Source organism: Plectropomus leopardus, chromosome 12 (genome assembly GCF_008729295.1).
Source record: "Plectropomus leopardus isolate mb chromosome 12, YSFRI_Pleo_2.0, whole genome shotgun sequence".
Lineage (NCBI taxonomy): Eukaryota > Metazoa > Chordata > Actinopteri > Perciformes > Serranidae > Plectropomus > Plectropomus leopardus.
Window position 1 is genome coordinate 13,186,384 of NC_056474.1, and position 18,904 is coordinate 13,205,287.

The window sequence follows — 18,904 nt, forward strand, 5'->3', positions numbered from 1 at the left end:
TAGCATTTATTCATTGCCAAACAGCCTAAACAGTACTCACACTGCACTGCTACATTTACCTTCAAACCTTCATACTCCGCACACAATCTGGCACTGAAATAAGGCACCGAAATCTGCACTGTGATTTGGTCTGGTGTGCACGGGTCATAACGGCACTGCCGCCATGGCAGCATCTGGTTTCGGTATCCAACACTACGGCTAGATACAGACTGGACCTTTAAAGCTAAAACAGAGCAAAACATTAAAAAGCCCTATGTGTTACAAACACTTTTCATTTTCTATACTGGATGACAGTGTACTCACCATTTGCGTTTCTCGGTCTTCAGTCTTTCTTGCTAACAAAACTGAAGTGACTATCTTTTATTTTACCTGCAGGCTACCTCAGAGTGTTCCAGCACCCAGTGGAGCCTGTGAGCACCAGTATATTGGTTTCATTTTAACAGTGAATAGAAAGCAAATCCTTCCAGCCCATATATGAAAAGATAACATCTGTGCTTTTCAGTTAAATGATGTGGTAACTTTTGTGTATAAACCCCTCACTGGAATCAGAAGTAAACTCACCCAGGGGAGACCCATAAAGCCATCACTTACAGCATCATAAAGTGCACAGAAGTGCATTTTGGATTCAGATTAAAATGCATCTGTTATGAGCCTGGAATGTAATTAAAACATCCCAAATCGCACCTGAAGTAACTTTTAGCTCGCTCTGGCGCCAACAGCACCATTAGCTTCCCGCCGAGGTATTAGGTATGCTGCAGCTATCAGCATCATTATAGCTGTTATTACATGCCTCTCCACATTTTTGCCTCTAATAACACAGAGCTTGACTGCAGCAGCGATGTTTGCAAGAGCGGGGGGGGGGGGGTGGGGGGGGGGGGGGGGGGGGGGGGGGGGCATAGCTCCAGTCAGCTGCTGGTTCTGCGAGGAGGCGATAGGAGAGTCAAGCCGAGCCTGTGGCTCTCAGCATGGTCCTGAGGGGAACGTTAAAGCAGCCAGGCAGTTCACAATAGCTCCCCAACAAGGTGAGGGAGATTGGAAGACATCTATCAGAGAGGCTCGGATGGATGTCAAGTGACTCGGACCTATTACCCGAGGGGTGCACAAACCCACGGAAGGCATTTATGAACTAGAGAAACAAATGATGACAGGGACCGAGCAGGGGAGCCACTGTGTAAGAGGACGCTTCCAGATGTTTAGCCTGCAACGTAAATCTCCGCTGCAATTAAAAAGCATACAAAAGCATCAAGCAAATTTATGATTCGCTTCATTTGAATCACCCTCCAAATGAAAGGAAAAATGATTCAAACTGAAGCAAAAGGGGGGAATAGGGACTATCTTTAATTAGTCAAAGGCAGTAATGTCCCGGGTTTGTTTTTGAATGGATGTCCAAACCTTTTGAAATCAATACTCTGTATTCCAGATACATATCCCATTAAAGAGGTTACATTCATAATTCAAGCCATGAATCAATGAGCCTCCAGCAGTTCTCTAAGAGCTGGAGATGACTCACCATTCGTCAAAAAAAGAATTAATTGAAACTCTTTGTTCAAAGTCAAATGTAGAATATTTTCTGCTGTTGCAGTCAATCCACCTCGAGTTGCAAAAGATTACAAAATGAACTTGATTTCACTTAATGGAAGATGCAAAACAGTGCTATTCAACAGAAAGTGTGAGGGAGCTGTTTTGAGCTCTGCTTTGAAGTTGTACCCGTGTGAAGATGACCTATTTCCCCGAAATACTGCTCGGCCCCGGTGGAGTGATAGTTTGAGCTGTCACAGAGAGAGGCTGAGGGGTGTTCGCCTGTGGCATTCATGACAGGGATGGCAGAGATTTGAACACTTTGACTTGAGAGCCTTTCCCTCCCCTCCATCACGTATAAGCCAATATTCTGCATTTACCAGAGAGCTGCATTGCTTCGGCCTCTGTGAGCATTTCAAGCATGAAATAGTGCATGAGCTGAATAACACTTGTGGATGTGGACTGACTGAAAATATAAGATAGAAGGAGGGAAAGTGCATACATTAGGAAGAGACACTTTCATGGTTTGAATTATTACTTTAAGGAATTTATAAGACTTAAAGATGCTGCAGGGAGAAGAAAACCCTTTCATTTTATTTTGTTGCAGGACTTAAAGCTGCTGTGTGAAGGATTCAAGGTGATATATTGGCAGAAAATCCTATATAATATGTATATTTTATCTAGTGTATAATCACCTGAATATTGGAATTTTCATGTTTTTGTTCTTAGAATGAGCCATTTACATCTACATAGGGAGCGTCTACAGACATCGCCATGTTTCTAAAGTAGCTCAACTTTATTTATGTAGCACCTTTTACACAAACGTGTAACCCAAAGTGCCTCACATTGGAACAGGGTAAAACAAAAAACTATACATAAAATTTTTGTAAGACTAGAAAATTATAATAAGACAATAAAATATTTTTAAAAATGAACACAAACAAGTCTATAGAATAAAAAGAAAGAATAAAATAGAATTAGAATAAACAGCAAGGATAAAAACCAATGATTAAAAATGAAACTGCTTTATTCAGAGATTGTACTGGTTTAATGAGTTTGTTTTGGAGATGAGGAAACCGGAGATGGATAAATGGATTCCTGGTAAAAACCTCTGTACAAGGTACGCTGAAGTAATTCTAACCGGGAGAAGTTTAATGTGGTTGTAATCTGCAAACATCACTGCTATAGATGCCACTAAATCCCCTTAAATCTTACACATTGGACCTTTAAATATTTGGTGCATGTTGCTGTATTTTGGTTGTTATTGTTGAAAAAATGGGGAAAAAATACACGTTTGTTGATCTCGACTTTATCGTAACAACATGAACTAAATTTGCAAGAGGTGAAAAAAAACAGGATTTGTTGTTTCACACCTGAAGTAGAGGTGTGTGGGGTCAGCCTGCCCTTATCGAGTGCGCCACAGAGAGGCACTCGAGCTCCGTCCTGGGACCAAATACAGTCATCTGGGAGAAAATTGTATGACCCCGTTCATGAAATCACAATTGAGTGCGAGGTGTTAATTAGATCTTTTAAATGGAGGTAAATGCAGGTGAAACTCGCGCATTGCCGATGCATGTTTGTGCGTAAAACAGCACCGGGAGAAGTGCGGCGACAGTAGCGCTATACAGTTCCGCTGCTCTCTCAGTGCTGGTCACTTCACATGCAGAGCGCGTCTGCGGAGAGTACCGCCGGGGCTCTCTGCGTCCTTCACACTCTTCATGCGCGAGGACGGACCGCCAAAAACAGCGCCGAAAGTGTCGAAACATTATCTTCTGCTCTTTTATTTTGTGGACAATCGCAGAGTCTGGCGGGGATCGAGTAATCTGATCGGAAACTCAGCGCATCCGCCTGCTATCTGGCTGTAAGGAGGCATCAGGAAACTGAAGAGGGGGAGACAACGTGTTGTGAATACAGATGAGCGCAACTATTGACACCTTCAGCCCACCAGTCTGCCGCGCGCCTGGACATAAAGGACATCGTAGCGAAGGATTCAGCTTTTATATCGGTCTATCACTTCAGCTTGTGAGTCATCCATAATCCATAGATGCTTATTTACTAGCTCGGTATCTTCACCTTATCTTTTTTGCTCCATCCTGGAGGTGAAAACTGGCTGCCTGCCATCGGTCCTCCTCGAAGCGCACAGAAAACCAATAGATCTACCCTAAAAAAACCGACTCTGGCGAGACCCGTCTCTGACATGCTGTAAGTTGTTTTATCTGGACTGGACCTATAATATGGCTTCGCTGTATCAGAGATTCACCGGGAAGATTAATACCACCAATTCCTTCCCGCACCCACCTGAGGCCAGTCACCTTCTCGGTGGACAGGTTGCAGACGAGGAAGCAAAGATCCCTCAGCAAGTCGTCGATGGCAGACCTCACGTCCAGTACCGCAAAAAATGCCTGAAGGAGGATGAGGATGTAAGACACTTCTACTTTATTTGCCATCATAAACCTCCCTTATGAAAAATACCCAGATGTTTAATTTAGATACACACACTTAAACAAACATGCACGTACCTATTATTTTACACACACAGTTATAGGCCGAGAGTATGTGCCTGTAGATATATATAAACTCTCTTACTGGTTTCACTTTTACATCGTGGTCAGAAAGTTTTAAAATCTTATCCTGTGGCAGCTTTTAACTCTTTTGTTTGGTTGTTTTTGTCAAGCTGTCTTGCGATTGTGTTGGATGAGCATCTAAGAGGGCCAGTAAACGCTGGCGTGCTTACTGTGTCTGCCTTTTTGTTAAATATTAAATCAAAGGTGGTAAACAACATCTCTTTTATTTTTTTTTAAGAGCATTTTTGTATTGACTTAATGTCTAACAGAGGATGTGAAAATCATCATCATCTGAGGTGTTACTCTTCAGTTTTGTGTTTTTAGGGAAAGCCTGTGCTTTCCTGTGGTGCTGTCTGTGGTGCTGAAATTACAAAGAGCATCATTTGGTGGTAGACTTGTGGTAAAACATGGATGTAGACTGTGATGTCACCCACATATTACAAACTGTGTCATTTTAAAGCTTAAATTTAGGTTTTGTGCTGGTCACTATCTTGGAGATTACTGGAGACAGAAAATCTCAATTTTGTCAAAGGGAAAGACATCTATGCAGAACTCCCATGCTCATGGAAAACCTGGAGAAGTCATGGATGTGGAAGAAAAATGTATACTCTTAGTTAGTATCCACTGTAATGAATAATCACATAATCTTGATGAACCACAGTTGATCTTACCTGAAATTTTTTTTAAGACAACATAGATTTGAGAAATCAAATCTCAGAGGCTTTTGGCACAACACATGTGCATGGAAAAAGACATGACAACAACTTGAAATAACAGGAAAAATATTTACTGTCTGTGCCTTCATGTCAAATAAGGAATCAAAGGTGATAAATGCCATCTTTTTTTTTTTTCTTTTCTTTTAGAGCGTCCAAATTATTGGCTTAATGTCTAACAGAGGATGTGAAAGTCATCACCATTAGACGTGATTTTCTTCAGTTTTGTGTCTGTAGGGAAAGCCTGTGCTTTCCTGTGGTGCTGTCTGTGGTGCTGAAATTGCAAAGTCCATCATTTGGTGGTAGACTTGTGTGGCAAAACATGGATGTAGACTGTGGTGTCACCCACAGGTTTTAAATTTTGTTATTTTAAAGCTTTGATTTTGCTTTGATTTAGATTTTTATGCTGGCCACCATCTTGGCGGTTACTTCACTGGAGCCAGAAAATCTCAATTTTGTCAAAGGGAAGAAAAATCGATGCAGGACTCCCATGTTCATGGAAAACCTGGAGAAGTCATTGATGTGGAATAAACTTTTACTATTGGTCAGTCTACATTTTGATAAATTATCAATTAAACTTAATGAGCCTCAGTTCACCCTTAAAAACCTAGATAAACGTATTTTTTCTTGTGCTGCTTTTGGACCCCTTTCAAAAGTATTTAAACCTTTGAACCTTGAGCAAATTGGTGCAGTGTGTTTCAAAAACATGGGAAAAAAGGCACTGTGGAACTTGTTAAGAAATTTTCCACAAATTGCAAGAAATTGGTAGATGTAGAATTTTTTGTTTTGAAAAGCTCTGGGAAAACGTCTCGGTAAAAAAACAACAACAAAGTAAATAGGGAAAAGTATATTTATAATTATCATAATTACATGTGTAAAATTATGTTACAGAATTATTACAATTTTTAAGCACTTTTTCAAGTAATTTTCTTGTTTGTTTTTCTACATTTCCTTTTTTCCCTTCTCTTTGTGATAATTTTCAGGAAATTTCCTTATACTTCTTTACTGATTTTTGGGTCATTTATGCTTAAGTTGGCTTCCTTCCATCTTTTTAAAAGAAATCAAGCCAATTTGCTCCAATTTCAAAGGGTTAAACTTACCTGAAAATATATGAAGCTTTTGGCACATTTAGACATTCAAAAACTTTCATATGTAATGAAACCCATGGCAGTCAAGAAATGTAATTGTGACAGCAATCTTCCATAACGATTTGTTGAAAATCACGTTTGTATTTCAAAAAAACACCAGGCAAGTTTAGCAAGACAACAATTTATGGGTCCTTGAAAAGTCATGGAAAAGTTTTGAAATGTTCTCCGTGAAAATGTGTGGGAACCCTGGGAAGGTCGACCTCTTGGTCGATTTTCAAAATTGTCTTGAGGACCGAACACCAACTCTAGTAGCCTTTGACCTTCTTCTACCAGTTACTCAGTTTGTATTTTGAGAGAAAAGTTGCACTTATTGAATCCTGTCCAGTTCAGCCAGTATAGCTTAAGACGTTGGCCTTTGCTTGGGTTTGTCCATAGTGTTTGTTTCTCATCATCTCTCTCTTACATCATCGCTATTATAATGGATCAAACATCTATCTTCAAGTGACAGAATTGTCTTGAGTTTCCTCATATGAGAAATCATATGAGCTATAATTAGTGTGAGTAAGGCTTTGCTTTTGTCCGCTGGATGAACAGATACTACTTAAAACTTTGCACCACTTTGTCCAAGTAGTCTTTCATTTCATTTACTTTACTTTATTTATTTCCAACACAGATTAATTAACATTTCTGTAAATGTGCCAGTGTTAGCCATCAGGCTAATTTTCAACTGTCCCCTGGCAAGATGTTTTGAAAATTGTAAAATGATCAAATTTACATAACAACAGCAGCAGGACACCACAAAGACAGCAACAGGTACAACAAACAGGGGCTCTCAAGACAGAACACGAGCCGTGTGAAGTAACAAGAAACAGCAGAACAACAGCACAAAAAATAGCCCAGGAACAACATGTAGCGTTTTGGCACAACATAGCAATGCACGCAACATGAATCAACAACATCTAGCTTTTTAGCACAAATCGTTATGCATGCAGCATGAAGCAACGACACACATTAAGCACAATATGCAGACATGCAAAGCAGCAAAAGAAACAAGAAACAGCAAAAGACAGAAACAGATAAAATACAAGAGTCATAAAGTAGACCTGTAATAAAATAAGATGCAGTTATGTATGAACAATATGTTCGTATGCACTTAAATACAAACAGGCCATGCAACACAAAGTTAGGCAAGTTATCAACACTGTACCTTTTTGCAAACCATGCATATGTTACTTTTTTATGTTTTATATGTATTAGATATGTTGAAACTTTACGTTTCTCTTATTCTCAGTTTTATGTTGTGACAACGCTGTGTTTTTTTATTTTGTTTTTTAAATTAGATTTATAACATTAAAACAATACACACAAAATGCACCAAATTACCAAACCACCACAAGCCATCCACATGCCACAAAACGAGTACAAAGAAAAACGAACAAAAATAACACGAAGACAAAGACATACTAATGAACAAAACAAACAAAAACACAGTTATCATGATCATCAGTCTTCTAAACATGACCGTAAGGTATTCCATTTTCTTTCATAGTCCTTAATTGTTCCCTGTCTATTTGCGATAATGCCTTCTTACCTAAAATAATGTTTCAAAAAAGCGAAAATCAGGAAATGTAAAACGTTCTTTTTTTCAGTTCAAAAATAAATCTGTTACCCAACGAAGTACCTGTATTTAAAATACTTGGACAACACTGTGGTTGCTTAGGGCTAGGAAAAGATCTTGTTTAGCTTAAAATATCTGATTTTGTTGCAACAAACATGGTACCAAAAGTCCAGACATGTTAAAAAAAATAATACTGCCCTTTGTTGTTTGTTTGTCTGGAAGTGTGGTCTGCTGCTGTCTGCTGCTTGGCAGCCATCTCACTGAGTATTACGCCACCCTTCTCCTCCTGATGGGAAACTTGGGACATATGCACGTAATCTGAACCAACTCACTTTAGAAACACTGATAATATGATATGTATTAAATGCACAAATGTAATATACAGCTTGCAGAAACATACAATGCCAACATTTCATTCTGGCGACTGAGCTGAAATGCAGAGCAGCAAGTACAAGTTAGATGGTTAAAAGTTTATCAAAATGAAATGCATTGCACAATTCCCCTTCAACAAACAAACAATGCTTTATTCTCAGGGTTTCCCACATGTTTATTTATTAGTTATGTCCAACCACAATATCAGCATTTGCCACCAATTATTGATTCTCTATTTTGGAACTTGACCGTTAATTAGGAGCGATGTTGGACTGTATATATGGTTTGATTATTCAGAGTACCACACTCTCAGAGTGCAGGGTGTACTAGGACGGAGCAGCATAATGCCAGGTGCAGTGAAAGTGCACACTTCATTAATTCATATAGAAATAGAACGCTCTACTTCTTAGAGCAGCCGTCCCCTCATATAAGTGTTGTCCATCATTTTTACCCACCTACTTTAGATTAAACTGGCTGCATTCCCATGAATACCGTGCACCCCACAAGACAGTGCTTCCTGTAGGGTCACTATAAGTCCCTTCTTTATGCTGACTTCGCATGTTTACAGACAATCAAGCAACAGTGGCATCATGCCGCTCCAATCTGGGATTTTAGATAGCATGGCGGCATCACAGAAGCCAAAGAGGCATGACGTTTAACACAACGGCGTCGGCCTCAAGTGTGACCTATAATATCTGATCAGCAGTGCTTTCTAAACAATAACAACGGAAAAACATTGCAAAACAATAATTTATCGTCCCTGTTATATGGTGGCTGATCTCGCCCTCTGCACGGAGGGTAAGGAGCTCTTGAATCTCATTGTTTTACTAACTTATGGACATTTACAGCTGCCATTCTTCTTCTTTTAGTTAGCCACCAACTGCTGCCATAGTTGCCTTTTAAATCTCCAGCTGTGGGTTACACACATCGTCAAATCGTCACACACGTCTTGCCCATGTTCCCGTCCTGCTAGCTGTCCCTTTTACCCAGACACCCTCTTGGTGCTGTCACTGCCTCCGATGGTGGCTTTAAGGCGAGATCGATCTGTACCCCCATTCTGCGATCGTACCTTTTATACAAAACGGCGAGGTGGCATAGCAGTGCGATATTCCTTTCTTGAAGAGGCAGTGTGAAGGTAGCTAAAGATTCAAATTCTGTGGGAAATACTGATTCTCTGAACGTTTTTGACTATCTCTCCATCATCATGGTGGTTATTGGTTATGGTTTATTTATATTTCCTCTTTTTTTGCCTCTCCAAAGACCTCAGAGGCAGATATTAACTGATAAGTCCTCCTTAAACTGAAGAGGAGAAATCAACAAGTGAGCACAGCAGCTTTAGTATTCGGTTTGCCTAAAAACTCTCTGCCTCCCTTAAGACCTGAGGAAGTGACTTGTAAATACGTCTGAGGCTTGTTTGCAGATGACACGACTTCAAACCTACAGCAAACAGTACTGTACTTGCCTGGCCTTTTAGCTTTAAATAGCTGACGGCACTGTGATGTTCCTCTGAATTATTGATGTCCGTCACATCAAGAATCAAGTGATAAGGTTGGCAACAGGCTGAACACCGACACTGCTCGGGCTGTCAACAACAACACTTTTGCTGGGCACAACGCTCGCCATTTTCCACCCATTTCCTTTAAGAGCCTCTGTGTCCGTTTTATGATACCTCACTGGGGTAAAATTTTAAATCACAATTTTCTCTAGCAATTAAACCTTGGGATTGGATTTTAGGAGTGTGACCAGCAGCTGTTATTGTGCTGCTGGATTTCCAACATATTTATTAGGTTTGCACCGTTAACCTTGAGGTCACCTTTAGTCCTGATGTCCCCCTGAGTCGTGCTGGAGCATGAAATTGCCTTTAGCCTCAGGAGATGAGGAGACCATTTCAAGGACCGCTATTTTCAACCCCTTTTCCCCTTGCAGTAAAAGTTTTAAGAAGTAATTGTTGTTTCCATTTATTTTGTGATGGGGGAAACTTGGAAATGTCACGAATTTAATGTCATTCATCCAAATGTTTACCTGTGCGGTTGTTCAGCCTGTCTCTAAAATCCCTCACTTCCAGATAAACGTTGAGTCGTTTTACCAAAGCTGGTAAAAAAATGATATTAATTAGATTTTCATAAACATCAGTGTAATTTGTTTACTGCAGCCTTCTTCTGAGCTCACAAAATGCAGGCAATGCATCTTTGTTTGTAGGAAAGCTGTGTTTCTCTGTGTGTTGTGGGATTGATTAATTGCTGCTGTGCTCTGTGTGTGAGCGTCAGGATTTTGTAGAGTTTGAATCCCAAGGGGAGACATCAGCAGTAGTTCTCTCTCCTGGTGAGTACCCTTTACTGCAAATAGAAACCCACACGTGTCTTTAATTAATTGTTGCTGCATGTAAAGGTGAAATCCGCTGACATTTCACCTTCAGACCGCAGCCCCGGGACTCTTTTATGGCCTGGACTGTATTGACTTTCCTTTATGCATGGACAAAAGCAGAGACAATGTAAATAATTCTCTCTTGTTTGTGTTTCACATTGAAAGCGGACACGTGACTTTACAGGATCAGGGTCTGCAAATGCATATTGAGTGAAGAATGAATCATGCAACTTTTATGAGAGATGTGTACATGAAGGCGCGACTTCTCCCTGGATTTTAAGAACTTACAATACTTTAAGAACAGACAATAATACAACACAAGTCAGCAGCTAACAGGAAATAATTGAAGAACAGATATAATATCTATGCACATGATAGTAGCTAATAATAAGAAAATAAATAAATAAATAAATGATAATAATTAATAATAACAATCTTTATTTATATACAACTTTTCAAAGCACAGTGAAAATGCTTTACAAAACAAGATAAATAGTGCCATCAAGACAAAAGTAAACCGATTGATAAGATGGCTGAACATAGGCTAAGACCAGATAAACTAGAGTGTATATTAATAAAAAAATAAAACTGATGAAAGAGGGACATAAACTAAACAAAAATCAGATGTACTGTAAAGAAAAAAAACCCTGTAAATGTAAGCTTTGAGGAGAGATTTAAAAGAAGATACTTAGTTTGCTAACTTAAGTTCCTTAGGTAACACAAATAAAATAATCCATTATATTATATATATATATTTATATATATATATATATACAAATGAAAGCAGTTTACAAAAAAAATGTAAAAAAATGTGCATTGTATGCTCCATTAAACTACAGATACATTACATTTTTAAGTTTTTATGCCACGTTGAATAGTTGAGTTTTCTTTACATTTTAAGAACACTGTGGTTGACGTGTTCAAAAGATCATGTTTTGGCTTAAATAATATTATTTTGGTGGCTCAATCCCGGCTGGCTATGCAGCAATCTCTTTGTAATAAAACAAGGGCTTTTTGTGACACTATTTCGCTGGAAAAACAGGTTGCTAAAAACACCCATGTTTGGTGGCTAAACAGGAAAAAGAACCAACCTTGACTCGCTTTAGCGAGTCAAGGTTGGTGCTGAACAGTGGTCTGCAGTTTACGAGGCATCTAGGTTTCACCCCATCAGCTTATGTAGTCTGTCACTTTAGAAACATTGATATTATATGTATGAAATGTACAAATGTAATGTATTTGTAGTTTGCAGAAATGTCCAATGACAACATTTTCTTCTGGCGATTTGGCTATAATATACAATAAAAATTAGACAGCACATTTTTGCAGTAAAATAGTGGGTATATTTACGTTCTCTATGTAATTATTAGAAAATATGAAACCAAACTTCATAGCAATTCCCTTGAAAACAGTGATGGCCCTCGATGACTTTGTGTCCATCTGACTCTTACATTGGCAGACAGCAATCTTTCAAGTGCGACTAAAAATAGTCAGACTCCTTGTTTTTCAGTCAAACTTCCTTCATCTCAAAGTGAAGCTCCTATATTTGGAGTCCTGTTGTTTTTGATTTGGCGATCTAAACAGTCTGCTGTGCACCTTTTCAGTTTTGGATTTATTGCCCGTCAGTTTCTTGAATGAGTTTAACACTTTACTGATTATAATTAAGGCACATCACAGGTTCCTGCCTCGAGTTAGATCTCAGAACACTTACTGAAATGTAATTACTGATTTCAGGTACTGGCTTGTACCATGATAACATTGACACATTTGTACTTAATCATATTCATTTTTATGCTGTCAGTCATCATCAGAAATGTTGATTTTTATAAAAAAGCGTCATGTTTTTACTCACAATACCTACACCTTGCTACTTGTTTATTGTGATTTCATGTGATGTTTAACTGTAAGCACTAGTTATTAGTGAAAAGCTTATTTCCCACGGGGCTACCTTAATCCGAAACTGGCATGCTGCTCCATAATGCATTAGTCATCTTTTTCTCCTCGGCTACAGATTTTTGATTAAAAGTACAGTGGAAATGTGTTTTTATATTACTTTTAATGAGCTGCTCTTGCTTGAAAAGTACGTATGACAGGGAGAAAGAGTGATATTCTCCCTTTGGAGGCCGGTGGTAAAAACGTGGCTTTGAAACATTGAGGTTACACTGGCTACATCTCCGGGGATGAACACAAAGAGCTGTGAGCTATGAGATTTCTCTTTAGAGATTACTGTTTTTATAAGCATTGTATTTCATGGTGTATTCTTAGCAGGGTGCTGTAGAGTTCATCTAACGTCATTGTGCCTGCATGGTTGTTGTCTTTAAATTAATTTGCTTAAGTTTCACTTTGGTGTAATCGTACTTTGTCAAAGGTAAATTCCCCGTCTGTGTAACTGTGTTATCCTGTTTTTGATCACAGCAAGTTCAAAAGGAGTGGATCATAAATCACCCTGACTGTGTGATTTAAGTGTAAAATTTAATTCAGATACCACTGCCCAGGGCGCGCGCGCACACACACACACACACACACACACACACACACACACACACACACCCTGTCCTCATATGCACTTAACTGTGCCTTCTACTTAGAGATACTCCAGATCTGAGTAAGACAATTTGGCCCAGTTCCCAAGTCTCAGTTTAGCTCTGTGCTTCCTTTGAGGTCCGGAAGCTCAGATAAATCAGCCAGACGGAGCTCAACGAGAGCAGCGAGATAAAAGAAAGAGAGCAGCGAGATGTGATGGGCTGTCCTCATTATCTCTCTGTGGCCGGCCTGACTGTGTATGCTTCAGGTGATGACTGCTTACTGGTGGCCGCGCCACTGACTTTGTTACCCGCTGCACTCATCCAAAATGATGATGGTGTCCTGAGATGACCCCCCTTATACATCCCAGTCTAGTGTAAAAAGCCAGGTTTGAAGTAAACAAATAATCATTATTTCTAGATCTGGGTACAAGAAAGATTAAATGAATGAATCATTTGACTTGAGAAGTTTAAATATTGACTGGAGAAGTTAAAATAATGCTTGATAATGGGTTCATATTGTTAATATCTAAATGGTATTGAATACTGATACCAAGCCCTCATGCTTCACTGAAGCACGCCAGCATTCCAGTCTGCACAGGATTGTTGCGTTTTAAGTATTTTGTGTGGAAATGGCATGTCTTTATCAGAGTCAAGAGAGGAGAGGAAATGAAGGGACAGAGAGATGGAGAATGTCGTGCAACAAAGGTCCCTGCTGGACTGAAACCAGTGACTTTGCGGTTCATGGTCAGCACCTTAAACCCCACCAGGACACCAGGGAACTCCTTTGCTTCGTGTTTTGAGGTCAGCAGTTTTTATTTGAGGCATGACAGTCACCTCATGACAGTGAAGTGCTGTGGTCACATTTGACCTGCTGATAAGTACAGTTATGAACTAAACTTAATTGTGGGAAATTAGCATCAACTTATACTGTGGTGTTTTACTTCTTCTTTTTGTCTTAAACACACATCAGTTCTTAAAACTGAATGAACTGTTTGGCACCTGTGGACAACAAAAACAAGTCGTGAGCACAATAACGGACATATTTTGAGTTGACATGGCTTACTAACACATAAAACATTAACAGACTGACTTAGCATTTATGTGGAGTCATGTGTCCACCTGAGAGAAATAATTCCTTTTCTGCTAAATGCTCTACCATGTTCACCAACTAGTTGCCAACTGTGTCTGTCTGCTATTTGGTGCTAAGCAGGAAGTGCACAGTGGGTTTTTAGAGCTTTTCTGTTTTAAACAGCACTATGAACGGTGGTGAGAGTCAACCAAAGCAGCTAAGTTGCGGGCCAGAAAACCAAAACAGTGAACCGAGAGATGATCAAACGCTAGCTGAGGGGAACTGCTGAATTCGTGATGCAGCAATTCTCTGTGGGATCACCACTATGACTATTACATGTAGTCACTGATCCATTGTCAATATAGAAATATTAATTATAGCAGCTTTAAGGTCTAATCTACAAAACTAATCTCAAAACTTAATGCAAATTTTAGCCTACATTCATGCAAGATAGTGTTTTATTTTTAGAGCACTTTTCAAAAGTGCAAGGCAAAACAATTATACACGAAATTAAAGCTATTTACAGGTCATAAAAGACAAATTAAATGAATTTTATCATTAAATAAGGTAAACATAAAAAATCACATCAAAAGCAAAAAATATATATATGTTGCAAGGTTTCTGAACATTAAAACCTAAAAGGGCACACAAGACAAACACGCTGTCACCCGGCGCAGCTCCTCCCTTCAGGACAGCACGGCATCCTCAGTAGGACCTCTTGGTCTGCGTTGCCATGGCTGCAAAGGTGGAGAGGGTGAGGCTGCATAAGCTCTGGGAACACACACGCTGCTGCTCGCTGTGACTCTGACTGCCATCTGGAGATGACGCAGCTCTCACATTGCACACTGAGCATCCTGTGCTAATGTGTCATGCAACATGCAACGTCCACCGTAACAAGCATGACTTGTTTTTTTTTTTCTCCTCAATTCCCCCATAGAGATCAGCCTCTCCTGTTTCAGGGGCTTGGTTGCTACTGACAGACATATTCATTATCGACCTGTTTTTTCGGAGGGGCTTTGCTCCTCTGTTCCTAGAGGGCATCTCAACAGGTCATCCATTCCCCAACCCTGCACCTCTGAGCTCTGTTGACAAGCCATCGATCATCCCCGCCACACTGCCCCTCCCCCACCACCTCAACCGACCTGTCAACAGTGCGTCAGCAGGCTGCTGCCTCGCTGGGAGGCTGTGCCTCTTTCTCTTGATGATTTACTGTATTATTACACAAGCTGACAGTGGATATTAGTCAGTGTTTAAATACAGAGGAGCCTTATTACTCCCTGATGAGACGAAGATCCTGCAGAATGGCTGATGCTGAGCTTCAGTCTCCTGTGATAGATTTTCTGCTCCGAGGATCATGTGAAGTAACAAACACATCATCGGCTGTCATTTAGACTCTATGGAGGCATTTTGTTTAATTTGGATCACTTGTGAAATCCTCCTTCACTTTTCACTGACATTTCATCAATCAGCGTGGTCGAAATTTTGCCGATTAAATATTCAGGCTGTAAAAAAAAACAAAACCCAACTATCACTCCTTTTTTGCAATTTTTGATCCTCTGCTTCATGATGGCAGTCACATCCTCTCCCTGCTTTCCACAGGAGATTAGCTCTCTCCACAGATGTTACTTCACTGTGCATCTTAAAGATTTCTTTTAAACTTTCTGCCAGTGTGTCGCTAAATATAACTCTTTTTAACCCAGCCGTTTCCCATTTCCTTTCCTCTTCGTGTTCACATCTCCGTTTTTTGTTTATAACTTCAGGCTATATCTTCAGTGTTTCTCTTTTGAGGTTTGACTTTATTAGTTGCCTGGCTGATGAACAGCGGTGCTACTCTTTTTGGAGGGGGGAAGAAGCAAGAATTGTAGATCAAGCGTTAATTTACTCCTTTGTCTGCCTTTTGTTGAAATGACATGTTTTTATTTAGTGGACTTTGTCAATTCATTGATGTTCAAAATGCCAAGCACATGCAGGAAATCATTGCTTTAGTAGCTTTTCCATGCAGTGTTTCTGTTCTGCCACTAGAGACTGTTGTGTTCCAATCAATGCTCCGACTCCAGACTGCACTGCACATCTACATACAGGAGAAGAGCTCAGACTTTGGCTCACACAGACTCAGACTGCCATCAGCACTAATCAAGCCTATAATCCTACTAAACAAACAAACAAGTTGCTATGGTTTCCTACGCAGCTTCTCTAACTGAAAACCAACCAGACGCTGCAGCTAAAAGTGTCTCATCCAGATCCATGAAGAGGAACATAATGTCACCTCTCATTAGGATTGGAAAGGTTACTCGGTCACCTTGCAACATCAGCCACATTGAGGGATTTCTGACCTGCAGACAAAGGCCTTTTTCTGGCGGAGACAGACAGGAAATCTTCAGAGGCATCGCCTAATTGCCACATTTAATTCAAGAGGGGGAAAAGATCAAATTATCATATCGGTTGCAGAGGGTGTGTAGCGAAACCAGAGATTGCATTTTGGTTGCCAGCAGCCAATTTAACCCGCAGCAGAAATGTGTTGCTGCTGCGGAAGTGTCTTTGAGCAAGGCACTCCCTTTTACTGATCTTCTGTCACTTTTCAGCAACGCTTGATGTTTACAAATGTCCCGTTTTCTTATAATCAAAAGAGAAAATAATCCAGAGTAGATCATTAATAATGAAGAAAAAACCTAAAAGCAAGTGAATGAAATTTCTCCAACAACATTTCTGTCAGCTAGAATTAGGGCAGCAGAGCGGAGCTGCCATTTCTCCTGAGCCCTCTCACAGTCTTTCTCCAGGCTGAGACCAGGCAGCAATAATCCGGTGTGTCACACGGGCAGATTCGCTTATCGACCACGCCATGATACAGCAGTGGCACACCCCTGGGAGGCGTGCACGCATAGACGCACACACAGGCACATAACTAAACTGCTACATAAACACATGCAAAGACAAGGAATGGGAAAAGAAAGGCTGAGCTGCAAAGTCAACGGGGTCATATCACAGCATAGTAAATCCTGCAGGGAAAAAACAGCAGAAGCAACAAGTAACTCGATTTGGTACATTTGTAGTTACGGTGTTGCTGCAGAGAAGAAGATAGCTTTTGTTAGTGTTTAGATCTTTGTCCTGATGCAGCAGCAGTGCTAAAATATCAAATCCTTCCTAAAGCTCAGAATGATATCCATCATCATTTTAAGTCTTTTTAGCAACAAAAATGTGCCCCATTCGCTCTGACAGAGAGATGCAATGCTTATTCGCCTTCTTGCAGAGACGTAGATGAGTAGACTGATATCATCCTCATGTCTCTTTATTGAGGATGAAGCTACAGTCAGCAGCCTGATAGTTTTGCTCAGACTGGAAACTGTAAGAAACAGCTGGCCAGCCTCTGTGCAAAGATAATGAATATCACCAGTGAAAAGGATACTTTGCTGATTTTCAGCTGTGTATCGTAACAGTCTGGGTAATAGGTATAAATGAACTTCCCTCCACCTTAGCATCCAGATATCTCTGCTTCCTGTTCACATTTCAGCTAAAAATCCTCAAGATGAAGCATTTCTACCTTCCATTTCTTCCGGCTGTACAAAAATAAAGCCAAAATATCCCGCTGCCATCTTGAACTGGTGACATCATTTGGAGCCAGAGTCTGCTCAGTTGAGATCTCTGTGGTATCAAGTTTCCACCCAAATACACGTCTGACCAATTTTTACCATTTTCTGACATTGTCAAGCACAAATAACGTTTTGACCAAAGGCTCTTTTCCACTGCACAAAAATCCCACTAACATCCACTAACATCTGGCTTTTCAATGCAGTGCAAAAGTGTACAATCAGTATTCACACCCGATCAAAAGACCCTGCAGTAATCACGGGTATTTATTACCTCCAGCATTGATGGAAACAAAATGCCCAGGTGAGATCGCTAATTTTAGCTACTTAACTGGCAAGATGCAATGATATGGCGCCACTAATTTCCGTTTTTCTCCTCCTAAAACATTGATTTAAATTAGCCATGGAGTTAAAAAGTGAGACTGAATAAGTAAGATGTATAAAGAGAAATAACCACCGTAAAGATTTCACAGGCCTCTGTCCATGCTGCTGTGCTGTCTACTGTTTACCTGTTCCCCGCTCTGTGCATGACGTTGAATGTGACACACCAAAATAACACACACACACAGAAAGGTATACCCGTCTGCTGCAGAGCCGTGTACACAGCTGTGGTCTACTGGCAATGGCAAAGCAGTCTATAGCCTATTTTAGTGGGTTTACCTGTGTTTGAAAAACCAATGTGCATGTGCTAATTTTTGCTGTGAAATATAAAAAATAATTGACTGATTAATCAAAAATGAAAGTAATCATTAGTTGCAGCTTTAGTTAATAATCAGCATCCATGACTCAGGGGTGCTGGAGCCAGAACAGCCAAATAAGAAAGCAGCCATTACATGTAGTTACCTATGTTTAAAAAGTCAAAATGTCTGCTGTGACAGAAGCAGCTGTTGTTATCTCTTCACTCACAAAGTGATGCCACAACTGCGCGGGCCCTCCTCTGCCTCCAGGCTCTGGTTTAGTCTTCTGATGAATAACGCATGAGAAAGGTTTTCATTTCGCATCCTCGCCAGACCTTTCTGTGAATTCTGGTGTTTGTGAGGAGCAACAGGAAAGAAGTCCCTCCAGTCATGAAGGTGGGTTTGTTGCTTGTTACTTTTGCTAGAGAGCTCAACAGGAAGGAGACCGGCCACGCGAGTTGTTTGCTGCGTCTTGGCTCTGAATTGGTGGTTTGTTGTACGGTCACATATGGGTCATTGTCATTGTGGAGAGCTGTTTTTTTGTCTGTCAGGCACAGCTTTTCCTACATCATCATCTCCAGTCAATATTTCTCTCCTGTTCCTCTAAGCCAAGAGTCAGGAGTCTGAATGAGACCCAGAGCTCCGGGGACGCGAGGAAGAAGATTGCTTTTCCCTGAGCTGGGAGCGGAGCGCTGACTTCTGTGATGATGTTCAGTGTGTGGAGCTCACATGGAGCAGAACAGAGATGGGGGAGATAATGATTGTTTGGTGTAGCGGAGGTGGAGAGAATGGGGAGCGCTATTGAGTGATTCGCT

The 18,904-nt window shown here is 40.3% G+C and overlaps 1 protein-coding gene across 1 annotated transcript in view; it reads left to right on the forward strand.

The window, feature by feature from the left end:
- The first annotated feature begins 3,690 nt into the window (after window positions 1–3,690).
- Window positions 3,691–18,904, forward strand: part of LOC121951312 (dipeptidyl aminopeptidase-like protein 6) — a 125,364-nt gene continuing 110,150 nt past the window's right edge. The window contains exon 1 of the mRNA XM_042497587.1: window positions 3,691–3,938. Within this exon, the coding sequence (XP_042353521.1) occupies window positions 3,753–3,938 (186 nt within the window). The 5' untranslated portion in view covers window positions 3,691–3,752. The remainder of the gene's footprint in view (window positions 3,939–18,904) is intronic.